Consider the following 24,982-nt stretch of genomic DNA (forward strand, 5'->3'; position numbering starts at 1 on the left):
GTCGAAACCGCTCCGAAAGCGTTTCAATTAATAAAATGCATCGTAAATTCCCGACCCTATAGGTAGGACACGGTGGAAAGGAAGCTTTATTCCCGCGCAAACAGCGAATAAATTACGAGTCCATAAAAGTAGCCGGGACCCCGAAATTAGATTGCTTCCATTAACCATTGATTACCCAGCGGCTGAATGGACACCGAGCCGGCTCCAAATTTATTTCCAACGTCGCTCGATAATTAATTCGTTCCGTTCCGCGTGAAATTTCGCGAGCACCGCACGTCCAACCACCCCTGCAACCCCTCCCGCGGCCAACTCTCAATGGCAACGGCTCTCTTTCTCGCGATCGTTCTCTCCAGCCTCTCATTGGCAACATATCTTTGTCTGTCAATCTCGACTCTCCATCCCTCCCGACCTTTCTACGCCGATCCGTTTTGCAATCTCGTTCTTTTAACCTTCCTAAAAACCCCGGAGGGTGCGTTCAGCGTTTAGACCGTGATTTCGGCGGACGAGAGGAGCAGAGAATTTTTTGGGGCCACGTTTTTGCGAGCACGATGGATAGGCGGGCGCAGGGCGTGGAAATACCATTAACCGGGTGGTGAATCCTTAAACTTTGCCAACTCAATTCCCCGTTTCCTACCGCGCATCGCGATTTCCATGCCTGTTCCCCGACCTCTGATCAAACCTGCAGAAAAGGGAAGCGTTCTTTCCACCATTCGAGCAGCTGGTTCTCGGTCGAATTTGTTCGAGCTACGGAAATCGGGAAACGTTCGCGTTTTAAGCAGTTTACCGTGGGATATCGTTCTCGAACGCGTTGCTGTTCATTTCCGTTCGAAGAGCCGCGAATCTTTAATTCATACGTGTTGCGTCATACGCGAGGAGCCCAGAAATGGCTGCATTTAATCGGGAGCCTCGATCGTTCCGACGAAACCAAGAATAATTCAATCCGTACCGCTCGCATATAGATGAAACCCCAAAAACCCGCGGCGAATAACAATAGCATCGTTTATATAATTATTCGACGTGTATAAAAAACATTTTACGAAACGTCCAAATGTCAAGAGAAATACAAAGTACGATACAAATCTTCCTCCGATCGATGATCCTTTGCTAATTTTTCTCGCGACTCATAGCTACTCTCCTCCCTTCCTGATCTGTGCGGAAGAATAAAAATCGATATAGATTCAATAATAACTGTAAACGCAATTAAATCTCGTTCTCGTTAGTCAAAATTAATCGATTTCTCGAAGCTACGATGTTTCGAGTAGACAAGTTCGCGTCTAGAGGATCGTCGCGTTTACTCGAACTCGAGTAACTCGATCAACGAGGTGAGCATAGATCTCAAGCCACGGTCGAACCTATTTCCTCCTGAAGAGGGTCCTCGAGCGTCGTTTCTGGTGAACGCTGGCCGCCCTGACGTACGGTCGCTTCTCAGCTAAATCCATGCACTCCCAACGCCACGCCGCGATCCTCGCGATCACCTGCGACGGGTAATCCTCGTCGAGCTCCTCTCGCAGCTTCCAATAATAGTGTATGAACGGATTGACCGAGCGACAGCGCAGATTCCGCCTTCTCCTGTCTCTCCTCGTCGGAGGATCGCGTCCAGCAACGTCCATCCGCCGTCGTTGTTCGATCAACTGCATCGCGTCGATTCCCAACGATCCTCGTCGCCCTTTCGCTCGCATTCACCGCGGAATTTTACCCTTCAATACTCTCGCGGACATTTGTGCCCTCTTACGTCCTCGCGTCAGTGTGTTCGACTTGAAGATCGCCGTCGATCAACGCTGCTCGTCGCCCTCGTTTTTATTTCATCGCCGGCTAACTTCCCTCTCGTCGACGCGTTTTTGTTTCAATTACGTGTTCGTGGATGATAGTTTTGCTCGCGGCAAAGCGATACAGAGTCTCTTTCACGCCAGCGCCAAGCGGCCGTTCCGCTCGATAAATAACGGATATTTGTCAAATTTCAACTTTAGTAATAAAAGTGTCGCGGACAATACGAAGGTGTTTCGTTTTCAGTTGTCCATGGTTTTGGCGTAAAACGGGAACGTGTTGCGTTGTCGACGAATGAGGTTTACTTACATTGCGCTGCGCGTGTCGGGAATATCGCGATTGCTCGGAAGTCCGTCCGAGGCTTCCTGGTTGAATTTGTTCCTGGCGTATGGATCTTCCCCGGCTCGTAATCCCCCTCTGGAGACGTACCTTGAGAGAAACGAGCGAGTAAATTATTAACAACGGAACGTCGCAGGGGCGAGCGGAGATTTCGCGGAACAGGGAATATCGCGGAAAAGTTAGTGTCGCGGTTGACGCAACGCGGCGTAATAATTAATACCCGTGCACGGGGTGCGGAGGATCGCGAGGGGGTGCCGCAATTCCGAGCGGCGAACGGCATTAATAGTGGATCTTGCGATGCTTTTTCGAACGTTTAACAATGTATACGACTGGGACGAGGGCCGATTAGTATTCAGTTCTTGCGTTCACCGGCGAGATTGCGTTCCAACCGCTTTCCGAATACTTTCTATTACACTGCATCGTCGAGCTCGTAGCTTAGCGTGAATTAGAATCACGCACTGTGCCGGTGAAATTGAATTTTGCAGCCGACGGTTAATGAATATTCATCGATTTCCCTGAACCGTGGTCGGCGCTCGTTTCGATCCGTTGAAAAGTAAATATTCTACGACGCTGCTGATGATGCTTATGAAAAATCATCGAATCACCTTCGAGACAGTCGTGCGAACTGTTAAACCGATCAGGATGCTTCTGTGCAGCTTGCGCGAGGAGTAATTAAGACACAAGGGTGGTCTCCGGAATAGAAGCCAAGTAGGGTGGAAATCGTAACGAGTTGAAAATGATCGCTCGATCTTACCCCTGCTCGTCAAAGTAGTTCCACGTGACCCTCGGGTCAGGGGTTGGTGCTGGCAGTAGTTCGGACGACATCACAATGGCGGTGCCATCTGGGTCCACGTAGTTGCCGGGGTTTCCGGCGGAGAGGGCCAACGAGGCTGGCTCCTTCAGTCGCAGCGCTCTGTTCTCGTTCTGGAAGCAAACAAAGATCCTCGTTGAGTCGCGCGTTAGCGTTTCAACGGGCGAATCGGGTACCGTATCGACATGGGGATCTCGTCTTCGTTCGACGTCGACGCGACAACTAATTGCGAGGCTCCAGTAGGGAACCTGGAGCGCGTTCATGGCGACTCTTTGTATATCGGCACGTCGACGATAGATACCGGTGGTATCGATTTTGAATCGATACTGAGAGTCGCGGGGCACTTGGTATCTCCCCGTACGCCCTTTGTGATCGGAGTATGCATTGTGCATCGCGTATATGGGTCATCGAATTTTCCTAGCCGGCTTCCACATCTCCGGCAGTCTGTTTGCTTGGCACGGATGCGCCGTCGTCGAACACCTGCACGATAGTCGCGACGAGACTACCAGCAGTTGGCAGGTACGTCCGTCGACGCGAGCCATCGACGTGACGTCGACTATTCTGAATGCAGCCACGATTAGCGTTGATTCGGGGACCAGCGATGGAAATTAAGGCCAGGGCTGTCATCACGAATGGGAATCCGATCGATAATGGGACCGTCGGATTGGAACGAATTTGCTTCGAGTTTCCCTGGGACGCACGATTGTTCACTTGCTGTTACGTATCGCGTGTAATTCATCGCGAGAGTTTTCATTCAAGGAAAAGAAATTCTACTACTCCCGTGCAATACTAATGAGTCCATTAGGTCCCTGACGAAACCACCTTTCCCTTCTCGCTTCGCCTCCGTTCTTATTTCGCTCGCAACACCATTTAAGCAGTCCGAGGGGAATATTGCGACGGGACATTTTTCTCGGCGATAAATTGTACGAATTGAATTCGTAAATAATAGAGGATACCATTATACCATAATAGGATTCGTACTTTAAACCCAAATGGGAAAGAAAATAAAACGTCCGTTCGGAAGCGAAACCAATTAAGATCCATTCAGGGGGGTTGGAAGGATTCCCGACAATGGTTCGGCCGTTCTCGTTGACGGATGCAAAATCCTGGTGGCCACGTCGAATCGTATCGAGCAATGTCACGGTGCATTAAGATCGGAATGGAACGGAACGGCTTGCTACGCGAAATCGTCGATCGATCCTCGGAACAAAAGGGCCGAGCGCAAACAATCCTGGCGTCCCGTTAGGGGGGTGAGTTGTAAATAGCGATACTTTCTACGAGGGTGGTAAATGGTCGACGGATTCACGGTCAAAGATGCGGAGAGATGGTAAATGACTCGAACGGGAACAAAAGAGCGAGTCGAGCAGTCGATGAAAAACGAATAGTAAAAGCTGAAACAGTGAGAAAGAGAGAGAGATAGAGAGAGAGAGAGAGAGAGAGAGAGAGAGAGAGAGAGAGAGAGACAGAGGGGAGGAAGGCGACAAAACGTGGCCACGATGAAATATTAATTCACGGGTCAGGGGCTGCATTACACCGGAAGTGCAGTCTGCTAGTTGCCGCGCGGCAAGCTGTTGTATCCGGTTCCCTCGCGAACCACGTGACGTCGGGGCGAACGTCCGGCCGCGGAAATGAAACTTGACGAATTCTGGAACTCCATCGTAAATCAGTAATTACATACCTCGTAAGATCTAACGATTCTCCGTCGTTACCTTTCACTGTGTTCCTTTTCTAATCCCTCTAAATTCAATGGCCCATTGAACTGGCGACGCCAAATCGCAATCGAGGGGGCTGTTTGCAAATAATTTATCGCGCGAGCGAACAATAAAATTCGGCCTGGTCTCGTACGTTTAACTGGAGAACAATTGAACATCGACGCGGCAAACACGAGCGTTCCTTCTCGCGTCTCGCGCTACAAACCGGCTGAGAAAAATGCGTTTCCGCGTGTCTGTCCGTCGATCGATCGACCGCGTTGCGTGGCCGTAATCCGCGGGAGGATCGCGCGGCTCGGGCTCGTCGCATTATCTCTTCTCGCTTGACAAATTCGCCGCACGTATCCGTCATAAAATTCATTGCGCGTGCAACGATCGCGCGAAGCAGCCCCGCCCGGAAACGCGGCGGCGGCGGCGGCGCGGCGGGGTTTATCGCGATAGACTTGAACAATGACCGTGTACGAGCCAAGCGACACGGAAACGGAAACGCGGGAGAGAAAAAAAAAAAGAGAGGCGTCGCTGGTTCGACAGGAATCGTGGCACGAGTTCGCGTGCGAACTCGTCCAAACACCTGATATCCCTTTGTCCTCTCGCTGATTCAACGAGCGACCCGAATCGACGCCAACTCTATCGTGTTCTGTCGCAAAGGGACGCGAAGGGGAGCGAGCGAGCCGTTGTTAATCATCGTTCATTAGCGTTCCTTGTATAAAGAGCTGTGGTTTGGGGATTTCGCTGAAAAATTGTTCCGTTTAATTACACGTGTGTGTAACAAACGCGTAACAAGCGGAGAAAAATGGCGAGGGAGAAGAAGAGCGCTGGTAGGATTAATGGGACGCGGGAAACGCATCAGCTCCGTGTATATTCTGTAGTTCTTGGTACCGCCGTGGCTAACCAAAATCGAGCGGCTCGATATTGGCGTGGTACGTGATTCCACGATTATTATCGACGGGGGTCGCATTATTAATCTCGTTATTGCCGCTCGACAATGCGCGCGCGAACGTAAGCGAATTAGAGTTAACGATATTGGCCTGTTTCGATATTGCCACGGGAGGATACATTTTGCTTGAGTAAATTACGATGACGCCGGCATCCGTCACTGGAAATGTTATGTCACGAGGTGAACCGTAATCGTCACGTACATTGTGCCGCCCGCTAATACGATCGTCGATTCCCTGCGTATCCGAGCCTGCGTGCCTCCGAATCGAATTCCACTTTGCCGTCATAAAAGAGCTCGTTAAATAGCTGTACCGCCGCCGCTATCGAGTCCGTTATTTTTTTATTAACGCGGACGATGGATTGAAATCGCGATTAAATCGTCAGAGCCATTGAGTTATCATCGTAACTGTCAGGCAAGCTCGATTAATAAACTCCAGATTACCTTGCGCAATCAGTGTGCCAGAGTTATCAGGCGATTCGGATCGCGAGACAATCGGGATTATCGGGACATCGAGTTAATCGACGAACTATTACAGGTATCTCGTCGTTCGGGTGATCGCATTGGCGAAACTATCGAGTCGATTAAACCCCGATATCGAGATCGAAATTGACGCGCAGGGTGCGTCGCGAAGAGCTTCGGGTAATAGCGAGAAGAAAAATGCAACTGCTCGACGGTTGAAACAGAAATTTCCACAGGAGCCAGACCAGCGACCATGCGCGGATCTTGCCAGACGAGGATCTTATGAATCCCAACTGCGGCTGAAGAGATGTATTCCAGCCTCCCCTGTTTTTCCAACCCACCCCTCAGGTTCCTCGTTCCCGGACGATTTACATTTAGGGAGAGAGCCACCGGAGACACGGAACCGACGCGGAAGGCACGCGGAAGCCGAGGGACGGAGAGGAAGATACGGCTGCCATCGTCCGTCTGATTCGTTCCTGGTGAGTTATGAGTAGATTTGCATATAGAAACTGGGCGCCGCGGATTTGCCAGGATACGCTCGCCGGACAAAGTAGACAGCTGACACTTGGACATCCGACTAGTTAAATTCCCGGGGTTGTCCCGTACGGATTAAGTCCCGCGGAGGATTCGCGGACGATCGCGCGCGACCGATCCTCTCGATCGGCTGTCTGCTTGCTTTTCTCGCCAGTTCTTGTTGCGTTTAACAACAGTGTAATTATCAATTCAGATTTCACGATATTCCTATGTTTTAGTTACCATGTTACGCGCTATCACTGCGGTTGATGTATATTTATCCACCGGGTCGTGCGTTACTTCGTACGTCGTTTGCAACATCAATGGCACACGATGTTTGTTCGTGCTCGTTCTTTGCTTTGCTTGCTTACCCGTGCGCACAATTTGCTTATTTACGTTCCCTGATTGGCAGGCAGTGGTATTGGTACCGTGGAACTTGGCAAGGAGTTATCAAGGAATTATATTTGCGCATGGTCGCGATGGACGATACGATTTGGGCTTCCACGTGAATTTCGTCGGAGCAATTTAGTCTCCTTTTATCCCGAAAATGTATTAACTCCGATGGTCCTCGGGAAATGGAGAAATTCCTTGAGCCGGATGATCAAGCGTACGTTCAGACTGGCATATTTTAAAGCGGACAGATACGAAACTTGCTCCCCCTCCACGCGGATCCTTCCACTCCGCGGGTAGAAAAATAAGCGCGCTGCGTATACCAGAAGCAGGGGGTAAAGAGCTTTCAGCCGGCATAAAGCTTATCCCGAAAAATCGACGCGACGTCTGCCGGAGAGCGCGTGGAAAATCGAGAATTTCAGCCGAGAGCGCCTTATACTCCCTCGAATAAATCTCCTCCGATTTATTCTTCGGTTATCATTTCCTTTTTTCCTCTTTCCCGATCATTCGTCGGTAGCGAAGGAACTCTCGTCTCTCGTTAATCCGTCGACGTTCAATATTTAGATAGATTGCGTGCCCAACGAGCGACAGCCGCGAGGCGTCGATCTCGCGATATCGTAGAAAAGAAAAGCGGATCGAATAATATCCCGGTCAATTTCGAACGCATACGATCCGTCCACTCGAAACAGCCGTGGAAAAGGCGCGAGGGTGTCGCGCGAGGCAGCGCGAGCGATCGACGCGCGCGCCACCAATTAACCGTGAAATTACACCTCCGGAATATAACCGATGGCGAAACGAAACGTTTATTACATTCCGCCGCGGCGTAATTAACGCGGTCCCCGCACGTATTACGGGACGCGACGCAATTAATGGTATATTTTCGCGATTCTTTACCCGCCTCCCACGCCCGCCACCGATGACGAACCCAGCCAATTACCCACCTGAAGTAATCCGCGCAACGCGCTGCTAAAACACGCGGTGGCAGGGGGGTGGATGGCGTAACGGACGAAATTACAACCGAGTTCGCAACAGCGGAATCGTCCTCGTTCGTTGGTTAATTAAACAGGTGCCGGGTATCGACGACCGTTGTCGTTTCGCGGGGGAGGATTAATCGTCGAGCGCTAATCCCGGCTGATCCGCGGCCCTCGATGGACCTACACGGTCGTCGCGAGGTCTCGTGTACACAAGATTGTTGCGGTTAATGGGCGGCGCGCGTTCAGCCCACCGACGCGGGGCTTCGGACGATTGCGGGCCCCGGCTCTTTGGTAATTTAATGTTTCCACGGCAATCCACTTAGCATCCTAACGCAGATCCCTCTCCGAGGCACGCTTCCGGGTGCTAGGCTTGCAGCGTGTATAGGTACGACTACTTCTGCGCTCACACCGGCTGGACCGGGCGTAATTGCCGTGATCGTTGGGACAGAATTGCTGGCCGCGTGCGGTTTTCGCGGCCGCCCTGGATCGATTCCGTCGCGAAGGGGATGCTTTCGCGATACGATTCGACGGTCTGTAGTCGTACAGTTAGTTTCAAAGGGTTAGTTTTTAAAAGGTTTTTAGAGGGTGGTTAGAGAAGGGAGGCAAGAGGAGAAACGTCGCAGCGATTCGATGCGCTTTAGTTAGATAAATTATTACATTTCTGATTAAATAAGAGAGATTCTGTAAATGTTGACGTAACCGTTCATTTGTTCCTGGAAGGTTGACAGAGCGCGAGAGACAGATGGTCGATGCTTGCGTAAGATGCTTCGAATGAAGGTAACGCTCGTCCCTGATTCGCTGGGGAAAGAAGAATACAAATTTGATGGAGCGTAACCGAACTGTCTCTCGGAGTCAGCTGAACAAGATTAATTCCCTCGACTCAATTAACCCGCATCGATGGGGAAAAAGAAGGAGAGGAGAATTGTGGATGAGCGAGGGGGAGGAAGGGAACGCGAGAGAAAACAGATAGAAATCACAAGGACGAGGGAGCGAAATACGGTTTCCTAACGTGGAGCGGAAAGTTTCTTTTGCCCCGACGCTTGCTGATCTTACTCGAGACGACCAGATCTCTGGTAATTAATTACTCGAAGATGAGAACTCGCGCGATGAAATTTTTATCACGCGACACGATCGCAGAGTCGACTCGACGCCCTTCATCCCCTGCGCGAGTTTCCAATCTTTCTTGTCTTTTCTCGTTTCGCATATATGTATGCGCGCGAGTATAAAGCAAGAGAGATAAAGTAAGGGGCGGAAGACGGAAGCACAATACGTTCTCGATCGAGACCCGTATACTCACTATCTTGGAAGTCGAAGGGGATGTATGTCGTCGAATGGCGGACGATGTCGGCGACCAGGAGGAACTCCTTAATCTTTCATCAATTCCCTTAATTAACCGGCAACAATGGACCGCGGACGCTCGTTCGATCCTCCCGAGGGACTCGACTCTCTCTCTCTCTCTCTCTCTCTCTCCTTCTTTCCCTCAGCTGGCTTCCAGACATTCCTCCTCTAACCGGGACGTATTGCTCTGCCGTTGAAATCAGACGTCGTGGCCAGAGTCCGTGAAAGAACCCTTCGGGAGATGTTTTCAGGCCAGATGCAGCCGACTGCTTCTGCTACCCTTTGTGGCAGCGGAACGATGTTCCGCTATCGAATCTGTCGATGATGGCCACCGTCCAGTGAGCGTGATACGGTGTAAATAAAGGGATATAAGGTTTACAGGGGCGTGGCGTGTTTGAGTCGCTCCTCGAATCGACGGGTCGCTTCGAAGATGTATTATTCGTTCTCTGCATTCCGTCTGAGCATCGCTGAAACAGTTTTTCAACGCTTCGCCAATAACGGAATAATAATTTCTTGGATGGATTCTTTACGATAGACGATCGCGGAAGCAGATATAACGATATCAGCCGTCGTCGTTCTAAAGGAATTTCTTCGACTATCTCGAGAGCAGTTTCAAGGGGAAAAAATACGGCTGAATATAATACATTCTCCGCTTCGCCAGTCCCTATAGATTATCGATAAGATTGGGACCACGACTGGACCACTTCCGAGCGGTACGTTCCCGAGTGCTCGACCCATTTCGCGAGCTCGTTACCTTTATCGCTGTCTCTCTCGTGGACTCGCCAAGTCGAGTGGGTCCGGCCAGCGAGAGTACGAATTTTTCTCGGGCGACGACGGTTTTAAGACGATTTCTATCCAAACGTAACTTCTTTTCTAACTTCCCTGCCCCCTGAATCTTCGGACAGCCACCCATTAAAATTGATCTTCAAACTTTTCTCAACCCCTTCCGTCCTTTCTCTTCTTTCTCCCCGACGCCTGTCCTTTTCTTTCCGCTTTCTGCTGCCACTGTTCTCCGAGAGTATACGATTTACCAATATTAGTTAATTACAACGTTGACAATCTTCTCCGACCGTTCGCAAAGTTCTCCAATGCTCCGGCACTGGCAGCTTTTAAAAAACATGCCGCGCGTGCCAGTGTGCCAGGTCTCGAGTTTCAACGGGGGTTGAAGTGCATTGTGTAACTAACACGCCGCGGGTTAATGGAATTTTGCCGCTTTATCGACTCAAAGATCAAGCCAAATCGGCCAACTTTCTCTCGCCCAACTAGGGGCAGGGGAATCCCGTTCACAGGCTGCGCCTCTGTGTTGGAACGTTTTGTAAAAAAAAGTTCTCCAACAGTTTATTTACGGTCGCGTAACGTTGAGAGATATTCGTGTGGAATGTTTTTCAAAGTTCGAGCACGGATTTGAGGATCCGCTTCCCGTTTCATGGTCCATTGCGAGACAGCTCGGGGTATCTCCGAGTTGAAGGGTTGAATTTCTTCGGAAACGTCCGCGCGCCCCGCGAGAACGGTTGGCACCGCGCCCGCGTCCGCAGCTATCACCCTCTCGTTCCGAATGCGAGCCGCGAACGCGATAAAAAAGCTTGACAATTAAACGAGCGACTTTATTAAAACGCGTCGCAGCTGCGCCGCCGCAAAAACGCCGCTATTTTTTCTCCCGACGATCGCCACGGGGAAAAAGGGGGATGATCCGACGCGCTCGGTTTGTCCGGCGCCGACCCAATTTCGGTCGGAAAACCGCGTCGTTCTGGCTGGTCCCGGGCATCCCAACGTTCTCATCCGATTATTCGCGAAAAATTCGCGATAGTCGACGGGTGAAACTATCCACCTACGAACTAGGGGGTAGGACCAAGCCAATTTCGATGCAAAAGTTTCGCTGCGTATTAAACATTGCCACCCCCTCGTTGCATCTATTCGCAGCGATAGATGCACACTTATAATCCAGTGCAAAGTCGCGAGACTCCTCGTCCCGTTCCACCGAGTGATCGTCCAATTACTTGGAGAAGAACAACGTTCGAAAAAGAAGCTGCTCCACGGAACTCCCTTGCGAAACTCTCGGGGGAGGCGAGACTCGACGGATTCGCCTAATCCAGGATCCCGAATTAATCGAACTGTCGGATTATCTGAAATAATAGCCGGCGCGGCGCTGAAACCTTCGCCGTTCTGCAACACCGGCAGCCCTCTTGCAAGTTTAACGACGCCGCTTCAGCCGGGAGCATGCTCCCCGATTTTCCGCCGCGTCGTATCGAGGCGGAAGCGGCGATGTCCGTGAACGCGGATGCCGCATTTGCCGAGCTAGATTGATTTTGATGGATGAAGATTCGACGTGCACGGCTTCTTCTTGCCTTCGCGCTACGAGTGCCTCGCTATTCCTCCGCGTTTTTTTCTAATTCCTTCGATGATCCGCGCGCCAGATGCCCGCCGACTGTTTCAGAGAGCCGATCAGAGGCGGGGCTGTCTGGGTCAATGAGATGTGCATAGCGGAGGAACGTTCCCGCGGAGCTTTTATTGGAGATTTCAGCCCGCTCACGGGCTGTTACACGCGTCAGAACATGATCTATGGGACGTGATTGCGGACTCAACCGTGGTATTCGCGATGGACGAAACTGCGGTCGAGTTTTTCCACCGCGCCGGAAGAAATATTGGATATTTATTACACCTGGGGATCGTGAAATGCTTCGCGAGAGGTGCGAACAGCGAGAATTTGACGATTTTTATAAAGATCAATGGAACCAGCAGCGTGTTTTACGCTTCATACGTTTTTTTTTCTCTTTCAGAAAATAATTAGTTAGATTTATTAGAATTTCATTAGAGAAACCGACGTCGAATGGTTTGGAAGAGGGACGAAAAAGTTGCTCTTCATTAAGTCGCGGATATGGAAAATGGAACGTGGATGAATATCAGAGAACTCGTGCATTTTCGAAACACGAAAACCATCGGCCGTCCCCTCTTGCACTTTTATTTCCGACGCGTTCTCGATGGACAGTAACGTCGGTTTTAATTAATGGAAAAAGAACGACGAGCGGGTGTATCGCGGTATCGCGACGCACTTCCGACGGAGGCGATGTTCCCCCATGAAAATTCCACGAGGTCCTCCCCGGTGCACGGAACGACGCGCTCTCTTTTTTTCTCTCTCCTCTTTTTTCCCCCACCGCGTCGCGGCGGATATGTATCGCTGTTCATACGCCGCCGGCCAGAATGGTTTTTTCCCAATTTACAATTTCGTCCTGCTCGTTTTACGAGAGCATAAAGCGATCATAAATTTCGTTGCTCGTGGCTAGCGCCTGCGACTGTCCGCCGTTGCGCGACGCTTCCGCGTTAATAAATAAAATTCATTCTCATCTGAAAATACCCATAAAGGCGTAACGGTATTTCTTGGCGATGCGAGAGACGTTTAAAGGGGAAAAAGCTTCGAGAACGGTAATCTCCTCTCGCGTCGCTTCAATTCCGATGTCTCGCAGGATGCAACGCGGCAGCCGCGAAATTTACTCAAAAGAAAGGACCTTCGAACGCTCGTTTTTATCCCCGTAACTAGGCTACGCTCAATTCCAACGCGTTATACACGCTCGGTGATTTATCATACCGAGAGGATTTAGTTTTTGCGTCACGAATTTTAACGCGCGTGTACGAAACATGTCGAAATTGGGTTCCGCGCGAATCGCTGACCGTTCTGGTTTCTCGATGATGTATCGACACGAGTGTCACGGGATGTTTCGAGCCCAAGTCCAGTCCCGAAAATCCGCCGGTCGCAAACAAATCGTCATCCAGGAGTGAGCGGACGAACGGGGCCAGCGACAGATAAACCGTACGTAGGGGAAACATTAATAGATTCATACTGGTTGGTCGCGTGGATCGTTGTTAACGACGTTTTCGCGCGTTTTATCTCTATTTTCCGAGCGCGTGAATACCTCGCGCGACGCATTCGAATGTGTGCGCGTCTCTTGTGTCTGGCAACACCCGGTGATTCTCGAACGAACGCGCTTCGCGACCCTATATCAAATGGCTGGTCATAATACGTGGTTAAATAATGAAAACGCGGGTACAGCCAACCATTTACCTGGTGTACTTTGTTCACCCAGGAATCTCTGCGTTTTTGTTACCGCTGGATGCGCGATTTCGCGTTCGTTAAATCTACGAATGGTTCTTTCCAGGGGTGAAAAACGCGACTGGAGCACCGACAGCTTTAAAATACAGACGCGAGGCTGTTCGACTTTAAAGCTGGAAGCCGCTACGGTGAGGGGGTGACGAAAATTCCGTGGAATTCCGTGCAATTCCCTGGATAACGTCCGACTTAATGTCATCGAGATTCGCGGGGATTGTCGCGCGCAATTATTGCTGGCAGAGAGAGAGAGAGAGAGAGAGAAAGAGAGAGAGAGAGAACGACGCCGCGCGTCGCGCGGACGGTTAAGTAGTTGGCGGGAACAGGATCGCTTGGAATTAGAAAACGCAGTCGATAAGTGGCTTCGACAGTGTCAGCTCGAACAACGTGGACGGCGATTACGGCGCCCGTTCCGGGAATGCCTTCCATTAGAGAAATAATGGCACGACGGTCGAGGATTTTCATGGGGGATTAGAATCCCCTGTTAGCCGAGCTTGGCGATGAATCTGGACCGGCGCAGCTTCGTTCCCTTCGCCCGGGACGTTAACGCGAGATAACAACGTCGTGTATAATAAAATTCGCCGGTAAATCCGCGAGTTATTCGCGGCGGACGGGTGTCTGTTATGCGGAAAAACACGTAGAAACGGGAGCAGAACGATACACGGGAATTAAGGAGAGGACTACGCGGTCGAGATAGAGCGGTGCGCCTGACCGTGCACTCGGTTGTTCTACTGCGGCCGCTTATACCAGTGATACACTGGCCGCGGTCTGAGCGCGGCCAAGTAGTATAAGCCCTTTACGTGTCAGACGTTAGAATACAAGACAGAATTATTCAGCGCACCGCGAGCGTACCAGGGAAATCCTCCAGGTCCGTGGAACTAAAAGCAACCAAAGACCCGAGGGAAATAGATTTTCATTTTCCCCTAGAAAATTCAGACCGTCTGTCATTCGTTTTTTGAAATTATACCAAGAACCTAGCTGTTCTACCGTTTTGTATTCATCCCCTTGTACGCTCGCGGTAGTCCACGATTTATTCCCAGTAATTGTACACGAAGTAAGGATGATAATAATACTTGGCTGGTAAACAGTCGAACGCGAAGGAACCCGGTCGCGTCGCCTCCTAATTGCTCGAGACGTTTAATCACCGCCAGGACCCGGTATCTGCATCCTGCCATATGCGTCTGTCCCAGGAAGCCAGCCTCCGCGCGTCTATGCATTCGCCGCACGGTGAACGGACGCGTCTCGTCCTCCCCTTCGAGTCTGTGCATTTATCAGGCTCCAAGGAGGCGGACGGTGCCGTCGTGCAAAGCCACCAGCCGGCAGCCAGGCGATTGGCCGCCGGTCTCAGGTGTCGCAGACTGCATATCGTTCGACTGATCGACCATACGAGGTCCCTCGCAGCCAGCTCGACCCATTGTAACCAGTTGGGACGTCCCTGCCGCTGTCGTTCACGACCTGACACCTACGCGAGGCTCTGTCTTGTCGACGCCTCGCGAGACTATGGCCGATGTTCGGAGAAAAGCCCAAGGGAGGCGGATGGCATTGTCACCGGTAACATCGGTTCAATTCTGAGAGCCGTCGACGGGGAACGACGCTGTTCCTGCTGTTCTTCTCCCCAGGAATTCGATGCTTCCTGGATATCTCGTTCTCTATCGGACGCAAATCGTTCGCGGAGCTTCGTATCGAAAAGAGGAACGTTTCTCTATTAGTTTTTCGAGGTATTTCGTATTCGCTTCGACTCGAAGCGAGAAACGATCCTCATTTTTCAAAGCAGGAAGCGCACGCCGCCGACCGTGTCGCGAAAGTGCCGAGCATTTTCGTCCAATTGCTCCCGAACGGAAGAGAGAGTCTCGCGGTCGGTTGCTCCTGGAAGGGGCGTTCCACTTAAAGTTACCAGAAGTGTCACATAGTTGGCCCGGCTATCTCTGTCGGCGTTAATTAGAAAATAATTAAGCGCCGCAATTTCCTGCATCCTTAATTAGTGGAATGCGTAATTATAGGACGCGGCGAAGGGGCGAGCGGCGATGACCGTGCAAGAATAGCCGCGGATGGTCGAGCTTTCGCTACCACGCGCTATTTTAGGCGGCGATATTATAAGTTGCCCGTATAAATAGGCGACCAACCCTCGTCGTACCTGCGTGGACTGCCTTTAAATAATTCTCAGCTGCATAGCAGTCGCTCGCCTTGACCAGGCACGCTTTGGACCTCCTTTGAGGGTGTTTTTTTACCCCTTTGAAAAGAATGCGTTTTAAAATGAAGATGAAATCTTATAAAACGTCGCAACGGAAACTAATTATACCGCAGCGTACGAATATTCCTTTCAACCACCGCAGTCTCGCGATCTATTATGCTTCTTGCCGTCCAATGGTACCAACTGTCCGCAAATGAAAACTGCGGACGAAGCGCTGGCTACTCCGCGACGGCTTTCGTCGAAACAAGCTCGAAGATTTGTAACTTTCGATCTGATTCCAAGTTACGACCGCTTCCTGGGAACGTTTCTAACTCGGATTTGTGTACAGCCACCCAGTCTACCCCCCTCGAACAATTACGGGAAATTCGCTGGATGGTCCGTCGCTAATAATTTCGGTAGTTATCCATTCTATTTCTCGCTCACGGAGACAGTTCGATCCGAATTGATGCGGATAACGGCGTTAGCCGGAGTTGGGAAGTGCGAAACTCGAGGATAATTAATGCACTGCGAGATCCACCGATGAAGTTCCACCGCTAACAGTCACACCTCGTCTGTCTCTTACAATATTCCAACTTTCGTCTATTTAAAGTCGACACGATTCACTGCTGAATCTCCTTCGAATCTTGACGGATGAGAAAATACAAAAAATCTGGCAGAGATTCGAAACTCCTATCAAAGTGTATTCCCGTAGTTCCAAGAGAATCGAACATCACCACGACGACGTTCACGTGGGAAACCGCGATTCAACAGTTCCCTTCAGCAACCAGGAAGGGTTATTTATTCAAAGCAACCGGGAAATGAATGCGAACGAAATGCATTCGACGTCACTTTGCGGATTCGTCGATATACAAGAAACTGTCCCAGGGCTCTGCAATAGCTTCTCCTCCTGCGTCCTCTTTCCACGTAGCTGGTCGCGGTGGCTCGAAGCGTGCGAACGCGTCGGTGTGGTCAACTAAGACGAGCGAACGGGACTCGAGGCTGATCGAGAATTATAGTCGTCGTCTCGAATCCCAGCGCTGTCGTTTATATCAGTTACCCGGAGCGAAGAATCTTCCCGGGGGTGAGCTCCGTCCACGGTCTCCGCTTCCCGGATTACCGCCGCTTCGACGTCGGATCGATCCTGGGGAAATTGACGTTGACGCGCTAAGCGATTCGTCGCGGAGAGGAGAAGCGGAGTAATCAGCTGTGGTTCGCGAGCGGGTAACTTTGGTTACTTTGCTTTCGCCAAGAATCAAGATGGATCGCGAGACGTACTTTTTCTCGAACAACAAAGATTATTGACGTTGAGAAAGCGTGCAGTTCGGGGGATGAAAGTTGTAGTCTTGGAAGCAGGCGGAGTTGTATCCTTGAGACTTTAGAACGACGCCAGGCTATAGAGAGACCCTGCGTCCTCTGGGACTCGAGGGTTCCTGCAATCGCAGAATTTAAGGTCAAGGATTCTAGAGTCGCGGGGTTCCAAGATTTATAGCCGCTTAAATCCGCGCCGCCTGAATTCTACAACCGTACAGCCAGATACCCCACGGTTCAAGGTCTAAATCCGAAACGCTAAACCCACCGCTATCGCGAGCTCGCGGAACTAACGACTGGGCGACCCTTCCGCCACGAGCGCCGCCATATCGTTCATATCGTTTGAAACAGCACCGAGGAGTAAGTGCCGCTGTCGTGTTTGCGGCGTTATATTCACGCGAACCGACGTGGATTCATGCGTTCGTGCCCAGGCCGTTCTCACGGAAGAAAACCAGCCGAGATCGATGTGGGAGGAGAAAAAAAGGAGGACCAGCGACGGGGGTGAAGCTCGCCGCGGCAGATAACCGGGTCCCGTTCTTTATCGTGGCTCGCGATAAATTACTCGGATGAGATTGTTATGTCGAGGCGCTATATCCAGCGGCAGCTATAACAAGTGGCTCGCAGGGCGCGCTTCCCGGTTCTTTGAGGCGGGACGCGACGGTGGAGGACCTGGCGCTCCATACGATACTGTATAATGAATTCCAGTAACCCAGTCCTTGGTTCATCCTCCTCGTTTCGCCCGTCGCTCGTCGGTTGCATTAATAAACGCCAGAGCAGGCGAGGGCGTACTAATCGGAGCGGAGAGATGAATATTCAGTTATCGCGAAGAATGTCGAGAGAATCGGACTCGAGTGGCTTCTGGTGTAAACAGCTCGCGCCGGTTTTACCACCACCGGCTGTTCCCGTGTCAATTACTCTGTCACGCGATCGCTGCGACACGATAGCGCGCGCCCGCCCGCGAAAGAGAGACGAGGGAGGTTAATGGAGCAAAGCGGGTGTGGAGCGACCGATCGAGGAACCGCGTCGCGCGTTCTTTCGTGAATGGGCCGCGAGGGTGTCTTTCCGCGGCATCTATTCGCTACGTGAGAATCCGTTCCCGCGAAGAATTGTGAAAGGGTGCTTTCAACAGGGCAGCGTGGAGTCTAAATACACCGTGTCGAGGCGCTTAGCCGATTTTTCGTTCGGATTATTTGTGTACCTACGTGTGGATATCTTTTGGGCTTGGCGGATTTTTGATCAGCTTTGACGACGAAAGGGGTGAGACTTGGAATTCTCGAGTGAATACTTACAATTCGATTTCTGTTCAGCTTCAACAGATAGTCGCGGCGGTTCCAAGCGGGTGCAGCGACCGCCCCCCCAGTGCGTTCGACTGGAAAGTCGGTTTTTCGAACCGCAATCGCGTCAAAGAAATGATAAGAATAATGCTCGCAACGGCGACAACTGCTGGGCTTGACTGGAATAAATATTCCGATCATCCGCTGTCTGTATTCCCCGTGAATATCTACTGCAACGAGTCTGGAACAACTGTTCCACTTACGGCTGATTGATTGCATTAACTAGGTGATCAATACCTGGGAATATATATAGGGAATAATCGCGCAAAGTTATTTTCTATCCATGCCTGGCAAAGGTTTCACTTTGGAAGCTCCGTTTCACTGCTCCCCGTGCGTGGCACGATTTTTTTCTTCTTTCAACCCTCTATAATTGCATCGTATTCTCGCTATTATTTCTTTCGCTCGATCAGAAAAGTATAACGCGTACATCTTTTCTATAATAATTAATAGAAACGCTGAAGTTACTAACGATGTGCATTGGGAGCCGCGTCTGATCACGGAAAATGATTACCACCCTTGTAGATATTCGAATCCACGGTCTGTTTCTCTCCGCGACGATACTCGTGGAGATTCGAAAGCGCGGGAGACGTCGAGGGACGTCCGCGACGCGGTGGTAGCCGCAGGGGTGATTTAATTAGTATTCCGATCGTGCGTGATTTCAGTCGAAATGTCTTGTCCCTCGTAGCCAGCCAGGGCCTTCCCCTACGGGACACGTACACCGCATCCGGATGCGCGTCACGGCGCATACGCGTATCGCCGTTGGTCGATGTAGACAGGACCAACCGATAGGTATCTGGCCGTGTGCGCCGATATGGAGTGCACTTCCGGCATGCAGGACGTTATCAAATATTCAACAAGCGACGGAGGTCGGCCGATGACGCTCTGGAGAGGGGTTCGATCAGTAGCGTCCGCTCGGAGCTACTCGAAGCCCTGCCCGTTTCCAATGGAATTTATATCGGCGTTTCATTTTTTTTTTCACCCATCTACCCATCGTCGCTCGTCTCTTTCTCTCCCTCTCTCTCTTTCTCTCTTCCATCGGCCACTTGCCGCGGATGCGACTGCACGAGTGGCATTCAAAGGCGAGGAACGAGCCGCGTCGAGCCGCTTTGATAACAAACGACGGGGAGGCCCGATGAATCGAAACACACCTAGGCGTTCGAGGTGTCCCGATCGAAACCGATCGAACAGCCCCCGATCGAGTGTACTTTTATCGAGGTGACGCGTGTATCGAGATCGGTCGCTATCCTCTAAACGAAACTTGAGCGCCGCGCTTTTGCTGCACTTTTAGCTTCGATTCGGATTGCACCTTTTTTTGGGATTGGACCAATTATAGATCGTTCGGGTTTTTGTTAGCTGCAGTAGAAATGGAGTTACTATGAACTGCCAGTGTAGTACCTCAAGCGACACGCGGAAACCAGGTTTTTGGGAATAATCCAAGCAGTGGAAATTAACGCAAACTAGTAGTTTGTATCGAAATTAGTCAACCACTGAACATCCTCACAATTTATCCTTCCATTCAGCCAGAAATGCAACGTCTCTGGATCTTAACTCTTTACACTCTTTACAACCTCGAAATCTCGGATTCCTCTGATGATCACGCATAATTAAAATCTGACGCGAGGTAAGACAATGGCGTGCACGAGGTCTCTAGGTACGAGCCAACTTCCCTGACGAAATACCTTCGTCTAATGGCGCTCGCTATGAAGACGAAGGGATGTAACGTCGACGTTGGGACCGGAAACCGTCGTCTCCTCGTTCCAAGTTCCTGGACGAGGACGAATATCGCGGCGCGTGAACCGTCCGACGTCTTATTTGTTAGCACGCGGGGGAAGTCAACCCCGACCGAACGGATTTTGGAAGATCGCCACGGGTTTGTCTCGCCGCCGGCCTTAATTCTCCAGCCTAATGCTGTTTCATGATTAATAGCCAGTCGACCGTTGACACACGGTCGCTGGTTATTTTTGTATTGTTAACGCCCGACAGTGACAAAGTTTATGGCCCGCATAGAGAACATCTGGCGCGCTTCCTGTCCGAAGTCATTTTAATTTACGACGATCACGTGCCTTGCGACAGTCGGGAATATTTTTGCGCCGGAACATTTGGAATTTCGTCCGCGAGGGAAGTCACGCGCGCTGAGTCGTTCCAAATCAATTCCTCGTCATCTTGTCGCCGATATTTCGACTTTCTTCCGCGCTCGTCTCGTCTTGATCCATCGCTATTAACTCGCTCCAGCGCTATATTAAGCTCCCAGAGCTTTACCTCGTAATATTTCTATCCCGTCGCTTTCGAAGCTGATATATCGTTTCTGGATACCGTTCCGCAAGTATGAATCGAGGAATAGAAGGTCGCAGCTCTTGAGAGGCGTCACGAAGGATGCCTTTTCTAATTTCCTCGGGGAAGATAAATTCGGTGCCGCGAGAACGAAACCACCCCTCGTCCTCACTGGCGCTCGCGTCTACGTGCGCCAGGGCCCCTCTGTATGCGTTTTTCAGGGCGCGTCGAGGGAACGAGGTCCCGATCCGATTCATGGGCCACACGCCCCGGCATTTTCTTAATACACAACCGACGCGTGACGTATTGCGACGCGCCCAAGGGAATAATTGAAACTGCACCGCCTGTAAATATGCGACTTCGTGAGACCGCGCCACCCGTCTTCGTCCCTCTCCTCTTTTTCCTCCTTCAGTCTCGAACGTGCTTACCATTTCTTTCTTTCTTCGAGTCTAATTCTTCCTTTCAGCTGGTAGCGAGCGATCGATGCGATCGAAGAGGTTCAGCCGCGATAGAAGATAGGAAATGAACGCGGTAAAAGTGGGAGATTCGATGGGTTAGAGAATTAATTTTCGAGCAGGAACGAGGACTCTTCGAAACATTCGTCCGCTTAGTGGGTCACGGTTCGAGTTCAGACCGCAGTTCGCCCGTAGATACGACTAACCAACGACAGGGGTTATACCACTGCCGCCGCGAATCCGACCGGAGCGGTTCGCCCCTCCGCGTGGCACTAGTTTAAACTACCCCCTAAAGTTTCAGCCCGCCACCTCCGAAGATATGCCCTTCCCCGTTGCGGCTCTCGAGTCTCGCAACGTATGCGGGCCATTGTTCAAAAATCGGAAACTTCCAAGCCTGTCTAGCCCCGCCTGTACATAGCCAGACCCCATTCCGGCTTTCAATTTCGCTACCAACAATTCGAACTGGCGCGTCGCGCGGAAATTGTTCGCGTACGCGGCGCGCGGAGCACGCGGGAAGAAAAAGTGGCCGCGTATATACGGGGAGGAAGGTTTCACGGTTCCTCGAGGGGGAAAAAAATGGTCAGAGGGACGCTCAGACCGCGAGAAGGGGCTCGCCTGTAATTCCTCTTCCGGCGAGCGAGGCGGCACCTTCGCGACCAGAAGAATTCTTCTCAGTCGGCGCGCTTCTCCGCGTGGAATTTCCGCAAGACGCACGACTATTGCGCCACGGGAAAATAATTGAAGTTCTACCTCTTCCGCCAGTAAATATAGGCTGCCTTCTCCCGCAGGAGGAAGTCGCGACAGTAAATTCCAACCTCGCGTGGTCTTTCGTCCTATTTCTCTCCTCTGAATGTTCCTTACCGCTCGTTGCCTCGCGCGCCCACCCCTCCCGCGGTACGCTAGTTTGTTATTTTACATTTTTTATTCCCCACTTTCACGTGTTAATTTAAAGTTTCTTGCTCGCGAGGCGCGCTATCCGACGGAAGAAAGGAATTTTTCTTCCAAGACGACGGAAAGGTATGTTTTGTTAATGAGAAAGAAGCACGCGCATTTCCAGAGCTGTCTTGGCTCGAGACTGCGACTACTCGGGACGCAGAAGCTACTGCCACAGTTCCGTTTCCCGGAGAACCGGCTGCGAAATGGAAATTTACAAAGGGAATTCCTTTCCCCGCTGGATAGCAAAATTCAATTATAGTCCTTGCATTCTTTCCAACTTAGAGTGAAATCCATATACGCGGAGCGAGCATTCGAGTCTCCTCCGGACGAGACGTCCCCAAATTTTTGTCCACCCTTAAACGATCGAATCCAAGCAGTGCGCCGAAATTACGAAAATAAATTCAGCCAGAGACGCTATCAATTCCAGGATGACACGCGCGAGCTTTCAGCGTGGAAAGGCGACACTTAAAAGCATCCCGTGAAATCTATAGACAGTCCAGGCGAGCTTTTCTTTTTGCGCACTTAGCTTGTCCCACACGATTGTTGGAATCCGTGTCGACCAGCCGACAAAAACCTACGCGCACACACGATCCTGTGGGCGGTAAGTTCAGGAATATGTTACAAACGAATGAAAACCCTAGAGCACGCTAATCTGTGCGCGACAAAATCAGCCCAATAATCCAAGACGAAGAACGAGAAACGAAATTCAAGAAATACTTGAAGGAACCTACCAATTGTGGTAGGCACGAGGCAAAAACAGCCGCGCGATTCGGTGGTGAGGATGAATCAGCGATGTCGAAGGTGTTATCCGACAAAAGAACGAAAAGGAGGTCAGGAAAAAAGGTACCAGCGACAGGTATTCCTCGATCTCCATTCGGAGGGACGAGGGGAGCAGCCCTGGCTACCAGCTAGCGGAATGTCTGGGAATAAATTCTCGCATTCCACGAACGGTCGACCGGGATCCCAGGGTAGGGTCGTCCAATCGAACGGACGTTGCTCGCCGCGCGCCTCGTCCTCCAACCCCTTCGCCTTCCGAGCAGGAATCGGGGGTGGTCGCAATATGGGATGACATTCTCTTACGTCTGGAACAAAGGAGAAGCGCGCCGCGGCCCAGCCGAACGTCAGGAAGTTCCATTATGCCTTCCAGACAATCCAACCCTCTCTCCTTCGTAGACAAGCTCGACTACGAAGACGCCTCGCGCGCGCACAACAGCCGCGATACACGGCGAGCTCGGATGTTTGTTCGCGCCCCGAAGTTGCGAGCGAGGCCGCAGCCATCCTCGCCTGGAGACGGGGAATCGATGCCGCGGGACGCTTTTGATCGGATCCGTTGAAACGTTTAGCTAGAGAGAAAGAGAGAGAGAGAGTTCGATTGCTCCACGGCGTCGAGGGAGTGGAAATTTCGGGAGTCGAGATAGTTTGTTTCGTTGATTCGGTTAGGTAGTTATATATTATGTGCTGGTTGGTTGATTTCTGAGGGATTTTAATTGTACAGGCCTTGATAACGAAACGAGAAATCGCTTTTAATTTTTAACTGTCCTTGACGATATAATTGCGAATCGTTCCTGGATAGTGAAATGAAATTCCCGAATTGCCACAATCTCGACGATTACGCCTCCGTTCATGGACGAGTTAAGATTCATTTTATCAGGGACACGTGACGGAATTTATGCGGCAATTATTTGCCAGACCGGACGGCATAATAAAATTAGGGCGGTATTAAAACCCCCTCTGCGCGGTGCGTTTTCGCCAGCCCTTCCTTTATAGTCGCGAGTCCTAAACATCGGTGCGCTACAATTTTATATGAATCCAGGGTATAACCAGGTATTATTAAAACGCCGTAAACGAAACATATTGCGTTCACGGAAAAAAGTGTTCCGCTCTGCAGTTATCAGTTCTATAATTTCTGCTTTACGATCCTTTGTACATCCTTAATCGCTCCCTTCCCGTATTATTTATGTCGCGCAATATCGAGTCGCGGCTGTCGCTTAAAATAAATGAAGAGATGAATTTCGTACTGCGAAACAGGCGGCTAATATTTCTAGGAGTTAGAATATTTCATATTTTACACGGAAGTCTTATGCGTCGCGATTCGAACAAGCGTAAATACCTCTCGAGAGACAAGCGGGAGGATGACGGAGTCGAGGGTGCCGAGTAAAAGTTAATACGATCGTCCCGATCGCCAATTTACGAGGAGCTCGCTGAAGCCGTTTCACCGGGCGTAAAAGGTGTAATTAATCATTAATATCGGCGCTGCAACGCGGCACCCGCTCCGCTCGACTCCTTGCTCGAGCAATAACATAATTTGCAGCTGCATAAACAAGGCTTAGCATGATTTAGTCGCGACGAACGAGCTGCGAGCCGCGGAGCCTCGTTGCCCAGCGCGCATACCTCGTTGCTTCGTCGTCTGTTAATGGTAAAACGCGTAAGCCCCTCTTAATTCCGCGCCAACGAAACGACGAACCTCCGCGTGTCTCGATCCTCCTTCCCTCCTCTCGAAGTCACACGGTTATTCTATTTTCTGCGCGATTCTAACTGCGACGCGGTTGCCCCGAGGTCGTTCGATCATTTAACGTTTCTAACTTGCTCCCAAATGCACGCAGTCTTTTTTCAAGTCCCGTCTTCAGCCCGTCCATGCTCGATAATTCGTTCAGTCGCGAACACTAACGAGCGCCAATATTTGTATCCGTAAATCACGTGCCAATATTTGCCTCGTCGCCGCCGGCAAGCAACATTTACCTTCGCAGAAAGTTTCCCCGCCGTCGTCGAATCTCCGTCGGCGTTGGTTCCGTTCGGCTACGACCAATTAGGGTGGAGGGAACGCCTGGAACGCGACTCCGCGCGTCGATCAACCCTCTCCGTGGTACCCTTGGTATCCATTCACGGTACTTCGCCAACAGCCGCGACTTCGCCAGCCGAAGAAAACGGAAGGAACTTAAGAAACCGCGTGCGTCCCGACGTGAAACTCCGCGAGAGGATTATTAATTATTCGACCCGGATCGCCGACCGTCGCGGAACCATCTTTCACTCGTTTCACCCCATCACCAGTCGGAAGTTCCACCGTTTTCTTTCTTCTATCGTCCCTGGGCTTAATTAACCCCTGAATCGAGAAACTGCGCGAGGGAGGCCAGCGAAACTTATGAAATCTCGATGACACCGCGTCACGATCTTTCCT

The 24,982-nt window shown here is 51.0% G+C and overlaps 1 protein-coding gene across 1 annotated transcript in view; it reads right to left on the minus strand.

Annotated features, from left to right (window-relative positions):
- The window catches only part of Pgant2 (polypeptide N-acetylgalactosaminyltransferase 2), a 143,048-nt gene that overhangs the window by 29,622 nt on the left and 88,444 nt on the right, over positions 1-24,982 (minus strand). Inside the window, exons 2-3 of the mRNA XM_076910590.1 lie at positions 2,858-3,027; positions 2,074-2,193 (exon numbers count right to left, since the gene is read on the minus strand). Coding sequence (XP_076766705.1) covers positions 2,074-2,193; positions 2,858-3,027 — 290 coding nt within the window. The remainder of the gene's footprint in view (positions 1-2,073; positions 2,194-2,857; positions 3,028-24,982) is intronic.

This window comes from Xylocopa sonorina, chromosome 2, assembly GCF_050948175.1.
Source record: "Xylocopa sonorina isolate GNS202 chromosome 2, iyXylSono1_principal, whole genome shotgun sequence".
In the NCBI taxonomy this organism is placed as follows: Eukaryota; Metazoa; Arthropoda; class Insecta; order Hymenoptera; family Apidae; genus Xylocopa; species Xylocopa sonorina.